Below are 21,347 nucleotides of genomic sequence, written 5' to 3'. Positions count from 1 at the left end.
TTCTGATACCATGTTTCTGTATGATATGTCGGATTAAGGAATAAAGACAGACACCAATGTTAAGTTCAATAGCCTTGTTAAGCATTGTACAAGTCCCTACGCGTGGAGTCTGGGGAACAGTCCAACTAGTCGATTACCTATCAACTAGACTCCGTAACAACCTCTGTCCGGTGAAGTCCACAAAGCATATTACATGTAACAAACAGTTCCATGACCTACAGCATATTCAAGCAAGTTAATGTTTCCAACATTTTCGGACTAACAAACTTAGAACCATGGAGGGCAAGCGCAAGTCGCAAAGAAAACAGGAGCTGCCTCCACTATTACAGCACCAGTTCAACATCATCAAATCACCTATGCTTAGTCTAATAGTGACAACTGAAAGATACCAAAAACAATTCAGTCCAATCAATGTAAGCCTCGATATGATGTGGCTGTCTATGGTTCTGATTTCTCTCTCTCTGTGTGTGTACATTCGTGCAAGTAAAGAACATGTTGACTCACCCTACTTGTACCGTAAACCCTACCATAACCGTTAACATTTTACAAAAAATAGAACAATGAGCCAGATATTTCCCCAGATCTATAAATGAGAAGCTTCCATTTGGCGTTTCCACTTACTACCAAATATGGTGCTGAGAGGAAGCCCAATGGCCGGTAGTGGGAGAAGATGTAGCTAGATCGATTTTGGCCGAAATTCTGCTAATTATCTCATCGATTAAACATTTGATCTCCATACAGTTTTGTGTTTCCAAAACTAGAATTTGTAACTGAGTGGACTGCGTTTTCTAGACCTTACCCTTTGCCAAAGTTTCACAAAAGTGTGTTGTTTTGAATTAGTGCAAGGGCAAATTGAGTTCGCTTTAGCACAGAGTAGGCGTTCCCTAACGTAAAAATGCAAATAAATGGTAGAATACCCAAATAGAATCACACTATCTTGTGCTTGGCTCTGCCCACCTTGCTTGTTCTTTTCACTATGATTATTTTTCTCCCATCGGAACGACAGTTTCTGGTCTATATTGGGTTAGGGACGTCCCAAGGATTCCGAATAGCATGGACCGAACAAGATCCACTCTTGACTTCCGTTTTTTTCCCTGAACCGGTATACATGTATCTATTTGTTGACTTAAATATCTGTCACTCATTAATTTGAGGCGTCCTATTGGCGCGAGATCATGGACATAGGCGGATGTTATCGGCGTGGCACACTGTCGGGGGCGGGGTTGAAGGGTCGGACAGGAAAAGAAAAAGGCGAGGACATCTGTAACGAAAACGGTAATAAAACTAGTAGCTAAATGTAACCTATTTTAACATCTTTGTTATTGATCACCATGAAAATGGACCATTTATAAACTAAATGCGTGGATGAGGCTTTAAAACGTGTTTTCTGTAGCCAAGATGACATTAGGCCAGTGACAAATTAGCTAGCGGCGTTGATGCCGGAAACGAACGAACAATTGAAGTGAAAAGACTCCTCGTTTCAGCTCCACCAGTCAGAGCTAGACAGGCCAATGCTAGATAGCTAGCAGGTCACCAGAGTCGGGTATACAGTGCCACCATCACCATTAGGAAGTTAGTAACACATCCCTGGTCTGAGAGCTAGCTAGCTAACTCTTCGCCCTGTGTAGTCGACAAGCTCTCGCTAACTAACTTGGTTAACAAGCTATCCTAGCTAACTCGCTAGATAACACTGACATGACAAGTGACAATGTAAATAACCGCCGTCCACCGAACCGCACTTGCAATACTGGGCGTTTTTTAAATGAGACAATCATTGTAGCTAACCATTTGTTTGTCCAACTAGCTACAGTAGTTATCTAGTACTGAGTTTACGTGAAGAGGGGGAAATTAGCTAATTAGCTAATAGAACTTGGGAGCGGCTAATCCATTCATAGACGAACTACCTTTAGCGCCTATTGTAGCATCATCTGCCATGGGGAATTTTAAGATCCCCAACGTTCATCGTTAACACTTCGCTTGCGGTACAGGTTTTGGAAGCTGTACCTGTGTTATCTAGCTTACTCTGGACACCTGTAAGTGTAACTGGATAGGAAGTGTAGTTCGTCAACTGGAGGCACACACAGCATATAGGTCTGTGCAAAACTGCTTTACTTACTATATTTTTTATTTGAAAGATTATTTCCCCCAGATATGAAAGAGGGGCATATCAGCGTGTTTCAAAAACCGTTTAGCAAGAGACGAGTGACGTTTCTTAACGTTAATACACAGCGTGGGCGAAGCTAATCCCTGAAAACCCTACTGAGGGTTTTTGTGAGTTAGGGTGCAGGTGTTGAGGACATGCTTCCATGTGGTGGCTCGCTGGATGACAATCAAAGGGTCTTCTGCAGGTAGTCAGTCTGCCCTTAGTGATGATAGTGACTTTTTTGGTATGAGGGATCATTCCATGTTAATGTGTTAAATATTTGCAATTATGTATTTTCCTGAAATTCTGTAGGCTTAGAGAAATAATTTAAGTTTGGTTACTATAAATCTATGGGGTTACAGGCCTTGAGCACTATGGACTGTTTTCCAGGACTCAGGTTAACCCTAGTCCTGGACTGAAAAACACTGTGCAATGGCGATTCTTCGTTGAATGTTCTTCTTAGTCGAGGAGGACTATGCTAAATCTGTGTGGGAAACTGGCTATAGGGTAATGTTCCAGATGTACAGATTCTGTTGTCATTGGAACTGAAGTTGGTGGTTGGCTTTCATAGGTCCTTTGAATTTAGGAGGCTTAGCCCCAAATTCAGTTTAACAGGTGGGAAACAGGGTTTCAATTAGACGGTAATATCAAGCCGATAAATAAAATTGGCACCGGCAAATTGCCCGGGAAAAAATCCCATTGCGAAATCGACTTTTAGCCTATTCGTTGGTGTAAATACATTTCACCGGTCATACCTATCTTCTATGGGTAATTTGCATAATTTCGTGGTACTAAATTGGCGCGCGTGTGTATTCGTTTATCTTATCACACGTGCACAACATAGATACAGAGCCTGTGAGCGGAAAATCTGTCAGACGGCCCTTTTATAAACCCAATATTGCGCAACAATTCTAAACGCAATCGTATATTTCTCACCTGGTAATTGAAGCGCGCTACCCATTCGCCATTCAAATGCTAGGCAACATGCCAGGCTTCATCACCGCATCACAACACTTTGCCATGAGTATGAGGCACTATGCATTTTGAAAACATAGCTACTTAATTGTTTGAACCCTGAACGTTTTACTTCATATGAGGCATAGTTCAATACCTTCCTTCAAAGTAGCCTAGGCAAAATCCGACCATATCCGTGGAAGATATTATTTTATAGACTTCATTAAGCAATTGAAACGAAGCCTATTTTCGCTCATGTACTATATATATATATATATATTTCATTTTCCGGTAACCAAATGCACATTTGCATCTAGCCTATTGCGCATTCCTGTGCTAAAAATGGTAAGAAATAGTTTATCAACACTTTAAGCTAAACTTTCTGATCTGTTGCATCAGATTCATTGCTTTTTAACTTTTGTTGCCTAGGCCTACCTACTGATTTGTATGAATTTGGGATCTACCGTCCCACAACTGTCCTAGAGTCTGTTTGGGCTATTTCTTTCTCAACAAGCTGACCAATATAATAGGTAAACTTTTCTACTAATGGGGGTGGGGGTAGTAGAATGACATGGGCTCACAGGCCCATAAGTTAGTAAATTGAATTAAATTGCCAAAATGACAGCCTAATTAGCATACTCCTGTCTACACAGAAATAAATAAAACCATTCAAAATAGCCTTCTAAAGCATGATTTGGCCACAGTAGATCATTAGCTATCCCTAGCCTTAAAACAATATTTATTTATTGCTTTGCCTACAGTGGGAAGGAAAGGCAGCAAGTATCAGATAGCTGAGTTGTGATTGTCAGTGAAAAGTAGAGGCCCAACCAGTCATATCGCAATATTTAAAAATAAAATCGCGGGAAAGCAACTGGCTATTGCTGTAAAGAGAAGACAATGAAATTACCCCAAACGGTGTATTAGTTATCAAAATTCTCAACTTAATTGAGCAAACAGTAGGCCTACAGCCTATCTTATTGACACCAGCTGAGAGCATCCGCGCATATTCACTATCAATGTTGAGTCAGTGACACTTAAGTTTGTTTTGGACAATAATTTCCTCCAGTTTAGATGGACGTCATTCTATTTGTTTCCCCTTCTCGTAGGCCTATTATATTCACGTCATTTTTCTTGATATGTTTGTCAGTGTTAGCAGAGTAGGCTACCCTGTAATTTGTCGTATAAAAAACATTTGATAATGTCTCCAGACGTATAGTGTAGTATAATTGCATGAAATGTGTTTTTCCCTTATAAAGAAATAAGAAACGTATCTGATAGTCTATAGCCCAGGCCTTCTACGCGCTCATCCATGCATTGAACAGTATTTTTTGCAAACAGTGATAGTCAGAATTTAGACAGATTAACTCGATCTAATCTACTCACATTACGAATAGTAGGCTATTTCGCTGTTGGTTCTTGTTGGCTGAGGTAAAGTACATGTGGAGTTATTCTAACATCTTCAAAGTGCGTGGTAAAGACACGCTCGACTTGCATGTTCTGTTTAAGATAAATTAATTGAAATGTGATTTCTGTCATTCTGAGCACCATGGGTGGACGCCCTAATCAAGTTACGCATCCAATGCACATGGGTCCCGTAAATTTACAATGCTGCCGGTCAAATGCCCAGCGCCACGTTTTCACAATGGAAACTATGGTAGGAACACTTGTGCACTAAACATGCACCGTTGTGGTACCATTGAACCATGGTTTTGGTCACATTCAAAGGCCGTTGGATAAAATGCAGTCCAGTCCGACACATGAAGTGGTTTACACAGTATTATGGATTGTAGGCGGTGGGCAATTGACAAAATGGCTCAGACTTACTTGGAGCCAAAAGGAGTGCATGGCCTTCATGGATATAAAAGGTGGCTTACTACAATCCAATGCTTTTATGTGTTGGGAGGTGTGCAAGAGGCCACATGTAGTTACAATTGGGACGCAACGAAGGTTAAATGTCTATTGGACATATGGGCTGATAACGTTAGGCCAACTCAGTCAGTGCCGTAGAGTTCCAGAACACTGACCACATATGCATTGAGTATGCAATGCATTTCCTTCTCTATCCACATTACCTTGTTTGCATCCTCCACATGTGCCGTTTAGCTAGCTCATCATTAACAATGGGAAAATAAATTATGTTTCTTCACCGGTCTGTATTTTATACCAAAAAAACGACCTCATAACTTGAAAGCCCCGATTGCGAAGGTCATTTAAGATGACAGGCTTGAAAATCCGTTCAGCCATTTTGGCACAATGACTCACTACCCAAACCAGACGCAACTAGTTTCAAGTGGCCAAGAGACGTCATGTGATCTCCTACTGCTTTCTAGTGGAAGAACTGGGAGTTAGGCGGAGGATATATTTAAATAAATGGATAGGTAGACTTCAGCTTTCTACTCATATGTACAGTATATCATTCCTGTAAGATGACAGTATAGCACGTTGCAAAAGCCCTGCACTTTTAAAATGTCTGTGATCCCATGGGAATTTGCGTATGTTTAGGCCATCTTTAGGTAAAATATTTAAACAGTAATTGGTGACATATTTTCTCAAATCTAGACTAAATCTCTTATGGTCTGCTGTATCTCAGGCCCTGTAGTAGTTACATAGTTTCTGACACCTTTATCTGAGTCCCACAGTTCATACTTTTCTAACAGTACTGTGTTTGTAGGACTTATAATTTTGAAAACAAAATTTACTTTGAGGGTAGTATACAATATTATGCATTGTTTAGAAAATGCCACCAGAGGGGGTCTGAGTAACAGGTTAACACTGTATGAACACATTTGCTTACAAATCTTAATTTTCTTGGTTGTGCTATATTATCACAAACTCAAAATGTTGCTGGATTTGCACTTCAACTGAGAAATTTTCTTGCAGATGGCTGCGATCCGTAAGAAACTGGTGATTGTTGGTGATGGTGCTTGTGGAAAGACCTGTCTGCTCATAGTCTTCAGTAAAGACCAGTTCCCTGAGGTCTACGTACCTACAGTGTTTGAGAACTATGTGGCAGATATTGAGGTGGACAGTAAGCAGGTGAGATTGTACTGTTAGTCACACAGTATGCTATTAAGACATAACTTAAAACACAATTTTTATGTTGAAGTCTTAGTTTTCACCATTTCTCCAGAGCAAGTTACAGTTTTTGGCCAAACAGCAGTGTATGCATTCTCTACTATAAGTCGCTCTGAATAAGAGCATCTGCTAAATGATTAAAATGTGAATTTCTGCTCTCCGTGTGGGTTCTAGGTGGAACTGGCCCTCTGGGACACAGCTGGACAGGAGGACTATGACAGACTACGGCCTCTCTCTTACCCTGACACTGACGTCATCCTCATGTGCTTTTCCATAGATAGCCCCGACAGCTTGGGTAATACATTGGTGACTGTAATGTTAATCTATCATGTGTGGTAAATGCAACAAATTATTCTGTTTCACTAGCAGCATTTTCCTAAAATGATCCCCTGTGTCTGAAACAGAGAATATCCCAGAGAAGTGGACCCCTGAAGTTAAACACTTCTGTCCAAATGTACCCATCATTCTTGTGGGTAATAAGAAGGACTTGCGGAATGACGAGCACACACGTCGGGAGCTAGCAAAAATGAAGCAGGTACAGTATTCATTGTAAAAATGTATATTATAATTTCAGCAAACACTCATTGTCCTGATCCATTCAGGATATTTCTTAAATGTAGCATTGAAACTAAACAATCCATGACATTTGTTTTAATGTGGTTGTGTTGCCTCATAGCTACTGACACTTCATGTATTGTCTGCTATTGTCTAAATATACACAGGTTGAGGTTTTTGTTTTGTTCAGTTATGCTAGTTATGTTTTTGTTTGGCTTGTTATGATTGGTGGTTTAGTATGTCACAATGGATGCCAACCATAGAATACGTCTGAACACTTACACCTCTGACACGTGAACAGGAACCAGTGAAGCCAGAAGAGGCCCGGGACATGGCTAACCGCATCAACGCGTTTGGCTACTTGGAGTGCTCAGCCAAGACGAAAGACGGTGTGAGGGAGGTGTTTGAGATGGCCACCAGGGCCGCGCTGCAGGCCAAGAAACGTGGAAAGAAGAATGCCTGCCTCCTGCTATAGAGAGCTGGGGAAAGACGGGAGCGGGTAGGAAGGGGGAAACAAATTGGGCCGAGGAAAACGCTGCACCCCTCTCCTAAGTCTGCCTCTGGAAGGGTGGGGTGAGTTTCAAGGGGGGTGCGAGGGAGAATAACACAATTAAACTAGGCCAAAGGAAATGGAGACGGTGAAGGTCAAATGTAACGAAAAGGGGAGTTTACATTTAAGGCCAAGGTGATTGCCAATTGTTTTTTTAAATAAGATAATCGTATGATTTAAGGTTTTTTAAATTGGGTCTTGGACAAGTAGAAGGGTAAAGAAAAAACATCTCTCTGGTAAACTTGTCAGGGTGGTGTACACTGAGGGACGGGATAAAATTGGTGTTCATGATAGGTTGTTCACCACAGCGCTATTGCCCTGGTTCATAGAGCTGAGCATTGTCAGAGAAAAAGGGGGTTTCGTTGCATCATGTTGCATGTTCTCCCAACTCTGACCTCCCTGGCTTGCAGTGTGTGTCTGCGCTTGTCTTTCATTTCTGTCCAGCCATACCATAGGTGTTTATTTTCTTTGTTCTCCCAATGGATAGACTAACCCTATCTTTGCGCGACCAGCATCTCCTATGGTATCATAATCTTGCGTGGACCAGCACCTATGATATAATTGGTCCAATTGTATAGTTAATTTGATACAAGCAATTTTGATTTTGAATGGCTACATATTTTTATTTGCCTTTGACTATAAAATTCATATTAAAATGCATACAATAATATTGATACTAACTGATTTTTGTACGCCTGTTTATGTATTGTAATGAAAAATAATTTTAGAATTTGGTTTTATCATTAGTTGGCCTCAAGCCAGATAAATAATCTACATTTGATGAGGACTGTCAGACACTGTTTGGTTTGAAAGGGGGGGTGTGACTTTTTATTAAGTGATAAAGGTTTTGCAAATTTGGTATTTTCCTCTTGCAGATTGTTTTTGCCTGCATGCCAGGCTATTATTGGGAGTGGGTTTTTAATGTGACCTATTGCTCACTCCCTCCAGTCCGTCTTTCTAAAACTGTATGTCTTCCCTTTTTTTCCCTCTTGTACTGTATGTTTAACCAACCTTGTGAGAGTCTACTGGCTTATCCTGTATCAGTTGTGCATATTTAGCAAAAATTAGTAACTTTAGGATGAGAGTTTAAAAAATAACATGTAAAATGCTTAGTAATCCATGAAAAAGATTGACAAGATGTCATACTGTTAAACGCAAGTCATTTCTTTAAATAATATCTTAGTCATTTGTGAGGGGGGTCTTTTGTATAAAATGCACCCTCACATTTCCTCAGTCCTCTTTTTAAAAGTACTCTTAAGAAAATAAATTGTTATAGGGAATGATTGGTTGTCGTTCTTTCATGCGTCATGCCTCTCAACACGAAATCCCAAGATGTGAATGGAATTTATTCATGATTCTGTTACAAAACAGTACAAGATTGAACATTTGACAGAATAGATCAAGGCATCTAGAAAGGTGTGCATCTCCTGACCATCCCTCATGTAACATTTTTCACTTCAGTATTTACAAAGTGTGGTGGAGTCCAGCAACAAACTCCTGGTAATAGGGCTCTGAAAAAAAGATAGCGGTCAGATTTTTCTTGAATCTTCTGCTGTTGTTGGTGTTTAAATTATTGACAATTGCACTACTGTAAATAGTTTTTATGGTGTGGCTGCGGATCCGACTTTTACTTAACCTCGTCCCAACAGTTAAAGGTATGAGAGGCCCGATGTGCGGGATACTCTACATATATTTTTTTATTCATAGCTGCTCCGGATTGGACGTCTGTGTGGTGTAGTCTACAAACTTTGACATGTTGTACAACACACTTTTGTAACAGTAGGCTATTACAAACATAAGCATGACACAAACAGGCAGTCTAAGTAGCGATTCCATGTTCTTTTTTCAGGAGGAAGTACATGCAGCTATTTAGACATCAAACAAGCAAGACACAGTCTAAATAGCGATTTAATGTTGTTGTTTTTTCCATTGTCCTTGCGGCAGACCGATCACTGGAATTCATTAAAAATTTTCCACTGTCAAACTGGTTTCTAGCTACAGTCGTGGCCAAAAGTTGAATGATACAAATATACATTTTTACAAAGTCTGCTGCCTCAGTTTGTATGATGCCAATTTGCATATACTCCAGAATGTTATGAAGAGTGATCAGATGAGTTGCAAAGTCACTCTTTGCCATGCAAATTAACTGAATCACCAAAAAACATTTCCACTGCATTTCAGCCCTGCCACAAAAGGACCAGTGATTCTCTCTTTAACACAGGTGTGAGTGTTGACGAGGATAAGGCTGGAGATCACTGTCATGCTGATTGAGTTTGAATAACAGACTGGAAGCTTCAAAAGGAGGGTGGTGCTTGGAATCATTGTTCTTCCTCTGTCAACCATGGTTAACCGGCAAGGAAACACATGCCGTCATCATTGCTTTGCACAAAAAGGGCTTCACAGGCAAGGATATTGCTGCCAGTAAGATTGCACCTAAATCAACCATTTATCGGATCATCAAGAATTTCAAGGAGAGCGGTTCAACTGTTGTGAAGAAGGCTTCAGGTCGCCCAAGAAAGTCCAGCAAGCGCCAGGACCGTCTCTTAAAGTTGATTCAGCTGCGGGATCGGGGCACCACCAGTACAGAGCTTGCTCAGGAATGGCAGCAGGCAAGTGTGAGTGCATCTGCATGCACAGTGAGGCGAATACTTTGAGGGTGGCCTGATGTCAAGAAGGGCTGCAAAGAAGCCACTTCTCTCCAGGAAAAACATCAGGGACATACTGATATTCTGCAAACGGTACAGGGATTGGACTGCTGAGGACTGTGGTAAAGTCATTTTCTCTGATGAATCCCCTTTCCGATTGTTTGAGGCATCCGGAAAACAGCTTGTCCGGAGAAGACAAGGTGAGCGCTACCATCAGTCCTGTGTCATGCCAACAGTAAAGCATCCTGAGACCATTCATGTGTGGGGTTGCTTCTCAGCCAAGGGAGTGGGCTCACTCACAATTTTGCCTAAGAAGACAGCCATGAATAAAGAATGGTACCAACACATCCTCCGAGAGCAACTTCTCCCAACCATCCAAGAACAACTTGGTGATGAACAATGCCTTTTCCAGCATGATGGAGCACCTTGCCATGAGGCAAAAATGATAACTAAGTGGCTCAGGGAACAAAACATTAATATTTTGGGTCCACGGCCAGGAAACTCCCCAGACCTTAATCCCATTGAGAATTTGTGGTCAATCCTCAAGAGGTGGGTGGACAAACAAAAACTCACAAACACCAAGCATTGATTATGCAAGAATGGGCTGCCATCAGTTAGGATGTGGCCTAGAAGTTAATTCACAGCATGCCAGGGCGGATTGCAGAGGTCTTGAAAAAGAAGGGTCAAATATTGACTCTTTGCATCAACTTCATGTAATTGTCAATAAAAGCCTTTGACACTTATGAAATGCTTGTAACTATACATCAGTATTCCATAGTAACATCTGACAAAAATATCTAAAGACACTGAAACAGCAAACTTTGTGGAAATTAATTTTTGTATCATTCTCAAAACTTTTGGCCACGGCTGTACACACTTCGGCTGCCTATAACGTTCGGCTGCCCATAGGTGGAACAGCTACTCTGGCGAATTTCAACCATATCCTGTGATACTTGCGAAATAACAGTTTTAACCTGTTACGCAGATTGTTTTGCCCCAATGCAAAACTCAGGTGGGGAGTTCACCATCATTGCAAGCATCGACAAAACAGGTGGCAGTCGTAGTGTTATTTTTCAGCAACTCAGGCTACGATATGGCAGCATACCTATAAAGATGAGGCTACATCACAGATGTACAGTGTGGTTAAACCAGACTGTTTTTCCCTAATGCAATGTGTAGACCGAGCCCTGCTTGTGCTTTTGCAATATTCTTATTTACAACAGACATAGAAGGTTGTAGCCTACAAAATATATTTACTTTGGAATGTTCGTTCAAATAGCAGTGGGGTTTTTATTTCTGCTTTTCAGATATGAGGCAGAAACGTAGCTACATCTTGTCGATCATATTGGTAGAAGATTCAGAAGAGGGTGAGGAAAGAAAGAAACGAAGGGAGCGTGAGCAGCACCTACGTAAACAAAACGTGTCCATAAAATAACACATGCGCGGAACATGAATCGGCTATTCAGTTCTGGGGGAAAAAGGAAAAATAACCGGGGGGGGGGGGTGGTTAACGACAGATCCGCAGCCTCTGCCTAGTTTTTATAACTATGTTATCCCATGTCATTGATTGATTGTACTGATGCAAACCTGTATCAGGCTGTATGTAGGAATGTCTGATGAGGAAGTCTAGGACCACCATGGCACAGTTGGGCTTGAAGTCATCACTGATCAGCAGTTCTTTCACCTGAAAACAACATTGTAGGCCTACTTGAAGACATTCCTTGTGGGCCAGACATAAAAGTTAACATGCAGTACTGGAGGTGCTCAAAAGTAGAGTGGCTGACCTTGTCCATGGAGTAGAGGTAGAAATCTTGCACCTCCCCATCCCCTATCTTAGGCTTGAACTCAGGAGGTAGCTCCAAGTCGAACACAAACTGGCTTTCAGGAAACACCCCTTCCTCATCCTCATAAGTATAGCTATGAGAGAAGACACAGAGATGATTGAAATAATGTGGATACGATTGTAGGCCTATGTAAAAGCATGCAAAGAGATATTCTCAATGAGACACTGCAGACAGAGCTGGCTACTCCTGTTGAGATGTCAATCACCTCACTGTGCTCACGGGGCGGGCAGTCTCTGCTATATCTTCTGGGATGCAGGCCTCTTCCTCACACTCCTTGATCAGGGTGTTTTTCACACTGATACCTGCTGCTAGTCCCCCAGCTGCCTGAAAACATGGTGGAAGAACATGGTCAAACCAGTTTGCCATTCACAAAAAAAGATGTACCGGTAAAATGTAATCGGTTGTATTCTAATTTTAAATCAATAGGTACTGACCAGGTTGTCCAGTTTTCCAGGGTAGGTCTGCTTGGTCATGGATCGTCGTCCCACCCACATCCTGAGTTCCCCATGTTCATCCTGGCAGTACCCATTAATATGGACTCCATACCGTTTCACTCCAAAAAGGCCTACAAAGACAATGTTAATGGGGCATGCAATTGCAGGGGGAACACTGGGATTATTTTCTACCGTTATTGCTTAGGACACGACTTACTTGTGGCAGATCTCTCCATACACATTAGTGGAGTGTCGCAGAATCTGGGCATTACTTCATACTTCTATAGAAGAGGCCCAAATATATAATTTCAGGGAATTAAAAAAATTCGTATAGTCTGTTTTCAGTTTTACAGCATATTGTAGTACTCTCACCTCATCTCTCCATCCTTTCAAGACAGTCAACAAGCCTTCCCTCCTAAGTGACTGAAGAACAGAATCTACAGCCTCTGACCTCCTCCCATAGGAGTCAAGATTTTGGCACAGAGTAATAGCGCCACCTTGTGGTGGATTGAAGACCTCTGGAAATGTACTCAAAATGGACGCCACTTTGGAAGGCACCCACCCAACTTGCTCTCCTCCCACCTCAAACCGAAGGCATGTGGTGCGACTGGAGCCTGGGTGACACAAACATACATATTGGATGCGAGAGAGATGCTTTGTAGTATAGGCTAGATAATGCCGCGTTCATGTACTAGTCGGAACTCGGAAAAGTCCGACTTTCTAACTGGTTGTAGTTATACACGTGCCAGATTTACCAGTTAGTATGTCAGACATTTCCTAGTTCTGACTAGCACGTGAACGCGACATAACACCTAATCATTTTGCTATCAAACACACATAGCTAGCCACAGTTTATCATTCACTTCCAGTTATCACAAATAGTTTTAACTCTAACCTGGCGAATAAAAGTTATTCATTCGGCGAAGCACCTGGAGCATTTTTTCCGACCAGGTAGTCATGATTTTGAGCATAGGTTTCTGACGCGAGTCCAATGATTTTATGAAGGGTAAAAATTAAACAACAATATGTTATGTTTTATTCAGGTAGCTACATAATCTTTTCACTGTGGTTATTTTGCCAACGCCATGTTCCTCTCAGCGGTGTATACTCGGCGTGCGCGATTGCGCACTGCACAAAACGCCCACATGATTCGCAACATTTCCATTGGTTGAAGACGCGTCTGCTGCAGCAGCTGGTTAACGTACGCCGATATTTGGACTCACAGGGCTGTGTATGTATGTATGTGTGCGTGCGTGCGTGTCGCCATGTTCAAAACAACTGGGAACTATGAAATCGCCGACTTCAATGCCTTTAATACAACTTGGAACTCGGGAAAAAAAACAAGCTCCGACTTGACATTCCAAGTTGAACGGCATTTAAACTCGGAATTCCATGTTGGAAACTAGGGGAGCTTTCTAGAGCGCCGACCTGAAAATCACTGACATCATGAGTTGACCTTGTTTCTGTCTGAGTTCCCAGTTGTCCCGGATGACCGTTCAAAACGAGTTTTCTCAGTCGGATAACGTTTTTTCACGAGTTCCCAGTTGTCTTGAACGCACTGAATTCGGTAGTCAGAGATTTCCCGAGTTCCCAGTTGTTTTGAACGTGGCATTAACCCTTGCCAATACCATGGACTTTCTCACTCATCTAAAGAGCCTCACCAGGCCTACATTGTGCCCTCTATACAGCATCAACCCTGCTAGCTATTCGTTCGTCCACAATATAATACAATAGGCTACAATAGAATGTTGATAAGCAATCCTGCTGATATCAGTTTTATTGAACTGAATACACTTTCATCTGCATTACTGAAAATATTTTTTTATTGAAAATATACAGTATTGTGGAGTATAGTGTTAACTCCCCTTTGTTAAGATTTTGCATAGAATAATCTAGGATTATTGGGGATTAAATACATTTATATTTAAGAAATTCACTTCAAGGACATAACAAGACCCCTTGTCTTTAAGGGCTTTTAGGGCTCCAGAGTGGCGCAGCAGTCTAAGGCACTGCATCTCAGTGCAAGAGGGGTCACTACAGACCCTGGTTCAGTGGTCTAAGGCACTGCATCTCAGTGCAAGAGGGGTCACTACAGACCCTGGTTCAGTGGTCTAAGGCACTGCATCTCAGTGCAAGAGGGGTCACTACAGACCCTGGTTCAGTGGTCTAAGGCACTGCATCTCAGTGCAAGAGGGGTCACTACAGACCCTGGTTCAGTGGTCTAAGGCACTGCATCTCAGTGCAAGAGGGGTCACTACAGACCCTGGTTCAGTGGTCTAAGGCACTGCATCTCAGTGCAAGAGGGGTCACTACAGACCCTGGTTCAGTGGTCTAAGGCACTGCATCTCAGTGCAAGAGGGGTCACTACAGACCCTGGTTCAGTGGTCTAAGGCACTGCATCTCAGTGCAAGAGGGGTCACTACAGACCCTGGTTCAGTGGTCTAAGGCACTGCATCTCAGTGCAAGAGGGGTCACTACAGACCCTGGTTCAGTGGTCTAAGGCACTGCATCTCAGTGCAAGAGGGGTCACTACAGACCCTGGTTCAGTGGTCTAAGGCACTGCATCTCAGTGCAAGAGGGGTCACTACAGACCCTGGTTCAGTGGTCTAAGGCACTGCATCTCAGTGCAAGAGGGGTCACTACAGACCCTGGTTCAGTGGTCTAAGGCACTGCATCTCAGTGCAAGAGGTGTCATTACAGTGCCTGGTTTGAATCCAGGCTGTATCACATCTGGCCATGTTGTGGATGATAGTGTTGTGGATAGAAACTGGACCACATACAAGATGTTAACCAAGGCCAATACACGTTGAGGATGGATGCATGTGGTAGATGGAGCCGAGCAGATGAGGCTTTTATTTCAATGTTTTCCAACTTGTTCAGGCAATGGTGTGATGGCATGTCAGCGCTAAGAGGAGGTATGAGTATTTTCCCGGTCTGAGGGTCCATGAGTCTTTTGATTCCTTTACTCCACCCCCTTCATGAATTCCAGGAACTCTGTGGAAGAGAATGACACCCAGGGCACATGATAGATCATCAATAAAATGTCTTACTGACTGCCTGGATTTGAACTGTGAAAGGTTTGGCATGAAAGGATAGCCTAGATGAGTGTCAATTTTTTTAAATAATTACACATTCTGGAAGTGCCAACCTGATCTTTAGGCTCAAATGTCTTTGAGCGCATTTATATTTGATATGTATTATTGACCGCAGTATTCTATTCTATTCACAGTATTTCATAACATAACTATTACTGTTGGGCCTCTTGTCTTACCATCATAATCAATTTTTCCATCATTGTTTTTGTCTCCATCCTTCATGAGTTCTTCAATGTTATCCTCAGTGATGGCCTCTCCAGTTGACTCCAGAATGGTCTTCAGCTCCTCCAAATCAATGTAGCCATCTCCATTTCTGTAAGCAGCACCAATGAGTACACATATTCTTTATAACACTGTACTGTACTCTACTTACTCTGTCAACAATATTAATTAATTTATATACTTAGACTTTTATTGACATTACTGTTTTAGTTGTCTATATGTTTGTCTTTATAGGTTCTTGTTAGAGTAAAGCCAAATGTTTTTTGGCAACCACTTTGCTTGATATTAGCCTTACTTGTCAAACATGCGGAAAAGTTCGGCCAACTCTTCCTCCGGTTTCCCTTTGCTTTCCTCATTCATGCAACGCACCATCATGACTAGGAACTCATCAAAGCCTACTGTCCCGCTCCCTGTAAACACACACACACACACACACACACACACACACACACACACACACACACACACACACACACACACACACACACACACACACACACACACACACACACACACACACACACACACACACACACACACACACACACACACACAGCAGCTGTAACATGGTGTCTTAATGTTGAAACATAGTAAGGTGAGTTCCAAAGTAACATTTCAGACCAGTCTGATGTATGAACCACCCCCTCAGGCTACTTGACCTAATGATTTTGCCTGAGGTTAAAGGTATACTTCAGGAATTTGGCAATGAGGCCTCTTCTCTACTTCCCCAGAGTCAGATGAACTAGTGGATACCATCTTTATGTCTCTGTGTCCAGTATGAAGGAAGTTAGAGGTAGTTTTGCAAGCCAATGCAGAAGTCTATGGGTATCTGTTAGCATGCTAGTATAGGGGATGTACAGTAATATTGTGTGTGTAGTATTGAGTGTTAATAAGTTTGCAGCCATGGTGACGCACCATCCTCATCCACCTCGTCTGCAGCTCCTCAGGGGTTGGGTTCTGCCCCAGCATCCTCATCACCTTCCCCAACTCCTTTGTGCTGATGCAGCCGTCCTCCGCATCCTGACATGCAATGTCAAAGGCTGCCTTGAACTCTGTGGGGACATAGTGGTGAGAAGCAGTTTTAGTGGCGCTTATGGGTATTCCTAGTGTTTCTACATAGATATGAATGGTGCAAAGGTAAAGAAGAAATGTCATGGGATTATTGTGTACAAAAAGCAAGGCTCGTCATTTTTCTGCTCTTCTGTTAAGTTCTCAACCTGAAGGGAATAGTGGAGCAAGTTAAAAATGCAGTTATAGTGCTTTAGAACTCATTTTAACCTACTTTATGTGTCTAAATTATGCAGGTTGGTTGGCCTCTTGTCATTTATTATTTGACAAACCACTCATAGTTGGACCACACTGGAGGCCATTGGTGGTCATTTCCTCATTTTCTTGTCTCTCTTCCCCTTGATCCGCAGTCAGCCCCTAGCCCTCGCAGTGTGTAATGCACCTTCTCCCTCTCCTTGAACTCAGCCCAAAACCTGTCGAGCACAGCCACCTACCCCTGGTGCCGTCTGACTGAAATGTCACGGTGCTTTCTTCACCTACTATTCTTGTCGGGTGGCGATGGGGGGCTCTGGCACCGACTCCACTGACAGCCATATGTTTGAGCCGAAAGCTGTCGACACTCTTCTTCCTCCTAACTGTCCTTGTTTTATTGTTGTCAGGCAGAGAAATGCCAGAAATCCCATGTAAACACACAGGACGTTCTCCGGGTCCTCAGAGAAGATAATGATGAGCTCAAATGATCATACTGACATGACAACATGCTTTCTGTTGTTGTGCTAGCACAGGGGTAATTCAAATTGAATTAACTTTTTCAGAATAGCTGGGCTCATAGAACATGACTAACTTTGTGTTTAACCTTGGTGAATCTTGGTACTTGTAAGTTGCTTATTCAAAGATACAATGTTGAATTTCCATTGACTACAACTCTTTACAACACCAATGAGGGAAGTTTGAGATCATGAACCTCCTTCCTCCTTAGTACATCAGATGAAGACTCCTAATTGATTCTAACTGTCCTCGACATAAACTATCTAGCATCCCCCTGTGTCACCTAACTACCACCCTGCAGGTTTTGTCCCTGTATCTGTACTCACCGCTGCTTTGTATACATCATCCATGGCTGCTGGCCTGCCTTTGTCTCTGTTTCAGTCACCGGAACACAACGATACTTCCACAAATGCCTCAGACACAGGACAAAGGATAGAAGCAACACCTGCCCCAGCCTTTATTGTTCGGGGCATGTGGTGTTAAAAAACTTCTGAACCCCCTCTCTGCGTCATCCCACTGTTCTCATCACAAGAGAGAGAAGGATAACTATAAATAGATGAATTACAGAGATGGTCCAACAATAAGAGAGCCTAGGCCGCAGCAGCTAAATTGGTGACATGTATTGTCTCCAAGCTAGACCTAGAGCGAACGTGAAACCAAGTAGGAACACTTTTTTTTAAGCATGTCAAATCAGTACACTTGTTTGTTTTATGCCAATGTGGTTGTTTTTGACATAAGAGCAATTTCTTAGCAAAATAATTATCTTTCAAATACAAGATTTGGGGTTTTGTTGGGGATTTGGTGGCCTCCGCACTGGTCTGTGGGGAGAGAAATTAGTTCCAATCAGTGCAGGGATACTGTACATATTATGTGTTGTACTTGCACCTTTATCTTTCATTTGACTATGGAGATAATAGTGAACACTGTGTATGAAGTGTATACAGTACAAATAGTCTTTATGGTGTTAAGAGGGGGTTTAAACTACAGTTGGGCCTAAGTGGAGGGCTGCAACAGTGAAGCCCTGCCTATCATAAGCTGTATTAATGTCCCCAAAGTCAACAGAGAAGCATCAAATGTACATTTAATTTTAATTAAATATTTTGTCGTTTTTAAGGATTATTCAAAAGCAATCACATGAACACTGGAGTGTATTGGTCTGCACGTTCCCTATTTCTTGATAGGCCTATAGATGTATAATATTTTTAGCTACAAATACTTTATACAGCAAACTTCTGAAATCAGCAAAAGAAGAGGAAGAGAATGCCCTGCCAATCGTTGGGTGAAATGGGCACGGGAAGTCATTATGACAATAGATACATAGATACAGTAAAGCTATTTTGGATGGTTTGTGTCCTTGAATTGGAAATAGTGTGCACCAACATCTCAGCTGTCAAAGAGAGAGAGAGAGCGAGAGAGAGAATATGTTTTGGTGATATGGCACGGTGATAAATATTTCCTCTTCATCTACTGTACTGCTGGAGACACAGACAGTACCTGCCATTGTCTGCCAGCTGTATTACAGGCCCCAGGTCAAAGGTCAAATCTCTTATGCGAACCTAAAATATACAGACCATAAATAATAATCAGATTTTTATGGTGATAGGTGACCACAATCTGCACCGAGGCAAACTCTGTCAGTTAGTTGTTTCATTTCATGAAGTGTGAATATACAGTACCAGTCAAAGTTTGGACACACCTACTCATTCCAGGGTAGGTTTTCTTTATTTTTACAATTTTCTACATTGTAGAATAATATTGAAGACATCAAAACTATGAAATAACACATATGGAATCATGTAGTAACCAAAAAACTGTTAAACAAATTCAAATATATTTTATATTTGAGATTCTTCAAAGTAGCCACCCTTTACCTTGATAACAGCTTTGCATGCTCTTGGCATTCTCTCAACCAGCTTCACCTTGAATGCTTTTCCAACAGTCTTGAAGGAGTTCCCACATCTTCTGAGCACTTGTTGGCTGCTTTTCCTTCACTCTGCAGTCCAACTCAATTGGGTTGAGGTTGGGTGATTGTGGAGGCCAGGTCATCTGATGCAGCACTCCATCACTCTCCTTCTTGGTCAAATAGCCCGTACACAGCCTTGAGGTGTGTTGGGTCATTGTCCTGTTGAAAAACAAATGATAGTACCACTAAGCGCAAACCAGGTAGGATGGCATATCGCTGCAGAATACTTTGGTAGCCATGCTAGTTAAGTGTGCCTTGAATTCTAAATAAATCAGAGACAGTGTCACCAGAAAAGCACCCCCACACATCACACCTCCTCCTCCATGCTTCACGGTGGGAACTACACATGCGGAGATTATCCGTTCACCTACTCTGCGTCTCACAAAGAAATGGTGGTTGGAAACAAAAATATTAAATTTGGACTCGTCATACAAAAAACAGATTTCCACCGGTTTAATGTACATTGCTCGTGTTTCTTGGCCCAAGCAATTCTCTTCTTCTTATTGGTGTCCTTTAGTAGTGGTTTCTTTGCAACAATCGACCATGAATGCTTCATTCACGCAGCCTTCTCTGAACAGTTGATGTTGAGATATGTATGTTACTTGAACTCTGTGAAGCATTTATTTGGGATGCAATTTCTGAGGCTGGTAACTCTAATTAACGTATTCTCTGCAGCAGAGGTAACTCTGGGTCTTCCTTTCCTGTGGCGGTCCTCATGAAAGCCACTTTCATCATAGCTCTTCATGGTTTTTGCGACTGCACTTGAAGAAACTTAAAAAGTTCTTGAAATTTTCCACGTTGACTGACCTTCATGTCTTAAAGTAATGATGGACTGTCGTTTCTCTTTGCTTATTTGAGCTGTTCTTGCCATAATATGGACTTTTACCAAATAGGGCTATCTTCTGTATACCAACCCTACCTTGTCACAACACACCTGATTGGGTCAAACGCATTAAGAAGGAAAGAAATTCCACAAATTATCTTTTAACAAGGCACACCTGTTAATTAAAATGCACTCCAGGTGACTACCTCATGAAACTGGTTGAGAGAATGCCAAGAGTGTTAAAAGCCATCATCAAGGCAAAGGATGGCTCCTTTGAAGAGTCAAATATATTTTGATTTGTTTAACACTTTTTTGGTTACTACATGATTCCATATGTGTTATTTCATAGTTTTGATGTCTTCACTATTCTACAATGTAGAAAATAGTAAAAAAATCAAATAAAAAAAACTTAAATGAGTAGGTGTGTCCAAACTTTTGATTGGTACTCCATGTCTGATGTGAACATCATTTCTTTGCACGTAGTGAGGTTTCAGGTTTATTTCATTTCTGAAAGTGCTATACCAGGCCTTGAGTAAAAATACTATTTTGAAAGGTGGGTGGCAAATGTGACTTCCTCTCACACCACACTACTCTCTAGAATAACCTGAGGTGTGTCAGGACTTATAATGGGGATGGATGAATTCAGTTACTTTGAGCACTTTACTTAGCCACATGTTATTTTGTGTCTGGAATTATGTCATTTCCTTATTGTTGCAACAGATACAGATGCAACAGAGGTTTAGGTACTTATTAAAACATAATATATATTTAGACAAATGTTCTATAACAGTGAGAGATGATAAAAGTAAAAACAATAGTAAATGAATTGTGTTGCAAACCAGACTTGATTCTCACATGGACTCAAATAACCTGTGTTTCGCTGTCAAGGGTATATTGAGGTCAGCCTCTTAGCCAACCACCTTCTTAGTAAAAAGGCATTGTGAAAATATTCAAGATTTCTGAATTCTCAGACCATGCAGTGCATTGAAAGGCACAAGGACAGATTATTAAGCATTTGCGCCAGTGCAAAGTTTGCACCTTTGTTTTCTATACTTGCAGTTTTTTTTTATTTTTTTTTATTTAACCGTTATTTTACCAGGTAAGTTGACTGAGAACACGTTCTCATTTGCAGCAACGACCTGGGGAATAGTTACAGGGGAGAGGAGGGGGATGAATGAGCCAATTGTAAAGGTTGTAATTTTCACAATCTTTTATTGACCTTTACCAGTACATTTTGGGGCACATATTCATAAACCGTCTCAGAGTAA

The 21,347-nt window shown here is 41.6% G+C and overlaps 2 protein-coding genes and 1 pseudogene across 2 annotated transcripts; 1 reads left to right on the top strand and 2 right to left on the bottom strand.

Annotated features, from left to right (window-relative positions):
* The first annotated feature begins 929 nt into the window (after positions 1–929).
* On the top strand, positions 930–8,557 carry LOC139557391 (rho-related GTP-binding protein RhoA-C-like). Its single transcript, XM_071372142.1, has 5 exons — positions 930–1,275; positions 5,978–6,133; positions 6,347–6,467; positions 6,577–6,707; positions 7,029–8,557. Exons 2-5 carry the CDS (start codon positions 5,978–5,980, stop codon positions 7,200–7,202), a joined length of 582 nt encoding a protein of 193 aa, XP_071228243.1. The 5' UTR covers positions 930–1,275; the 3' UTR covers positions 7,203–8,557.
* A 45-nt stretch (positions 8,558–8,602) lies between these two features.
* Positions 8,603–13,332, bottom strand: tpk2 (thiamin pyrophosphokinase 2). Its single transcript, XM_071372140.1, has 8 exons — positions 13,096–13,332; positions 12,573–12,814; positions 12,418–12,481; positions 12,201–12,331; positions 11,972–12,090; positions 11,707–11,839; positions 11,510–11,606; positions 8,603–8,788 (listed from the first exon to the last, which is right to left on the bottom strand). The coding sequence occupies exons 1-8, from the start codon at positions 13,169–13,171 to the stop codon at positions 8,742–8,744; spliced, it is 909 nt and encodes a 302-aa protein (XP_071228241.1). The 5' UTR covers positions 13,172–13,332; the 3' UTR covers positions 8,603–8,741.
* An 875-nt stretch (positions 13,333–14,207) lies between these two features.
* Positions 14,208–17,687, bottom strand: LOC139558039 (troponin C, slow skeletal and cardiac muscles-like; annotated as a pseudogene).
* Positions 17,688–21,347: the final 3,660 nt, after the last annotated feature.

The sequence above is a fragment of the Salvelinus alpinus genome, chromosome 28, assembly GCF_045679555.1.
Source record: "Salvelinus alpinus chromosome 28, SLU_Salpinus.1, whole genome shotgun sequence".
Classification (NCBI taxonomy): domain Eukaryota; kingdom Metazoa; phylum Chordata; class Actinopteri; order Salmoniformes; family Salmonidae; genus Salvelinus; species Salvelinus alpinus.
This window is presented reverse-complemented; position numbering and strand designations above follow the sequence as displayed.

Bases quoted from the DNA above. Each gene is read 5' to 3' on its own strand.
- LOC139557391 (XM_071372142.1), top strand. From the start codon at position 5,978: ATGGCTGCGATCCGTAAGAAACTGGTGATTGTTGGTGATGGTGCTTGT. The intron at 6,134-6,346 runs GTGAGATTGTAC...TGTGGGTTCTAG, and splicing joins TTGAGGTGGACAGTAAGCAG to GTGGAACTGGCCCTCTGGGA. The intron at 6,708-7,028 runs GTACAGTATTCA...ACACGTGAACAG, and splicing joins AGCTAGCAAAAATGAAGCAG to GAACCAGTGAAGCCAGAAGA.
- tpk2 (XM_071372140.1), bottom strand. From the start codon at position 13,171: ATGCTCAAAATCATGACTACCTGGTCGGAAAAAATGCTCCAGGTGCTT. The intron at 12,815-13,095 runs GTTAGAGTTAAA...TGTGTCACCCAG, and splicing joins GAATAACTTTTATTCGCCAG to GCTCCAGTCGCACCACATGC. The intron at 12,482-12,572 runs GTGAGAGTACTA...CCTCTTCTATAG, and splicing joins TGAAAGGATGGAGAGATGAG to AAGTATGAAGTAATGCCCAG.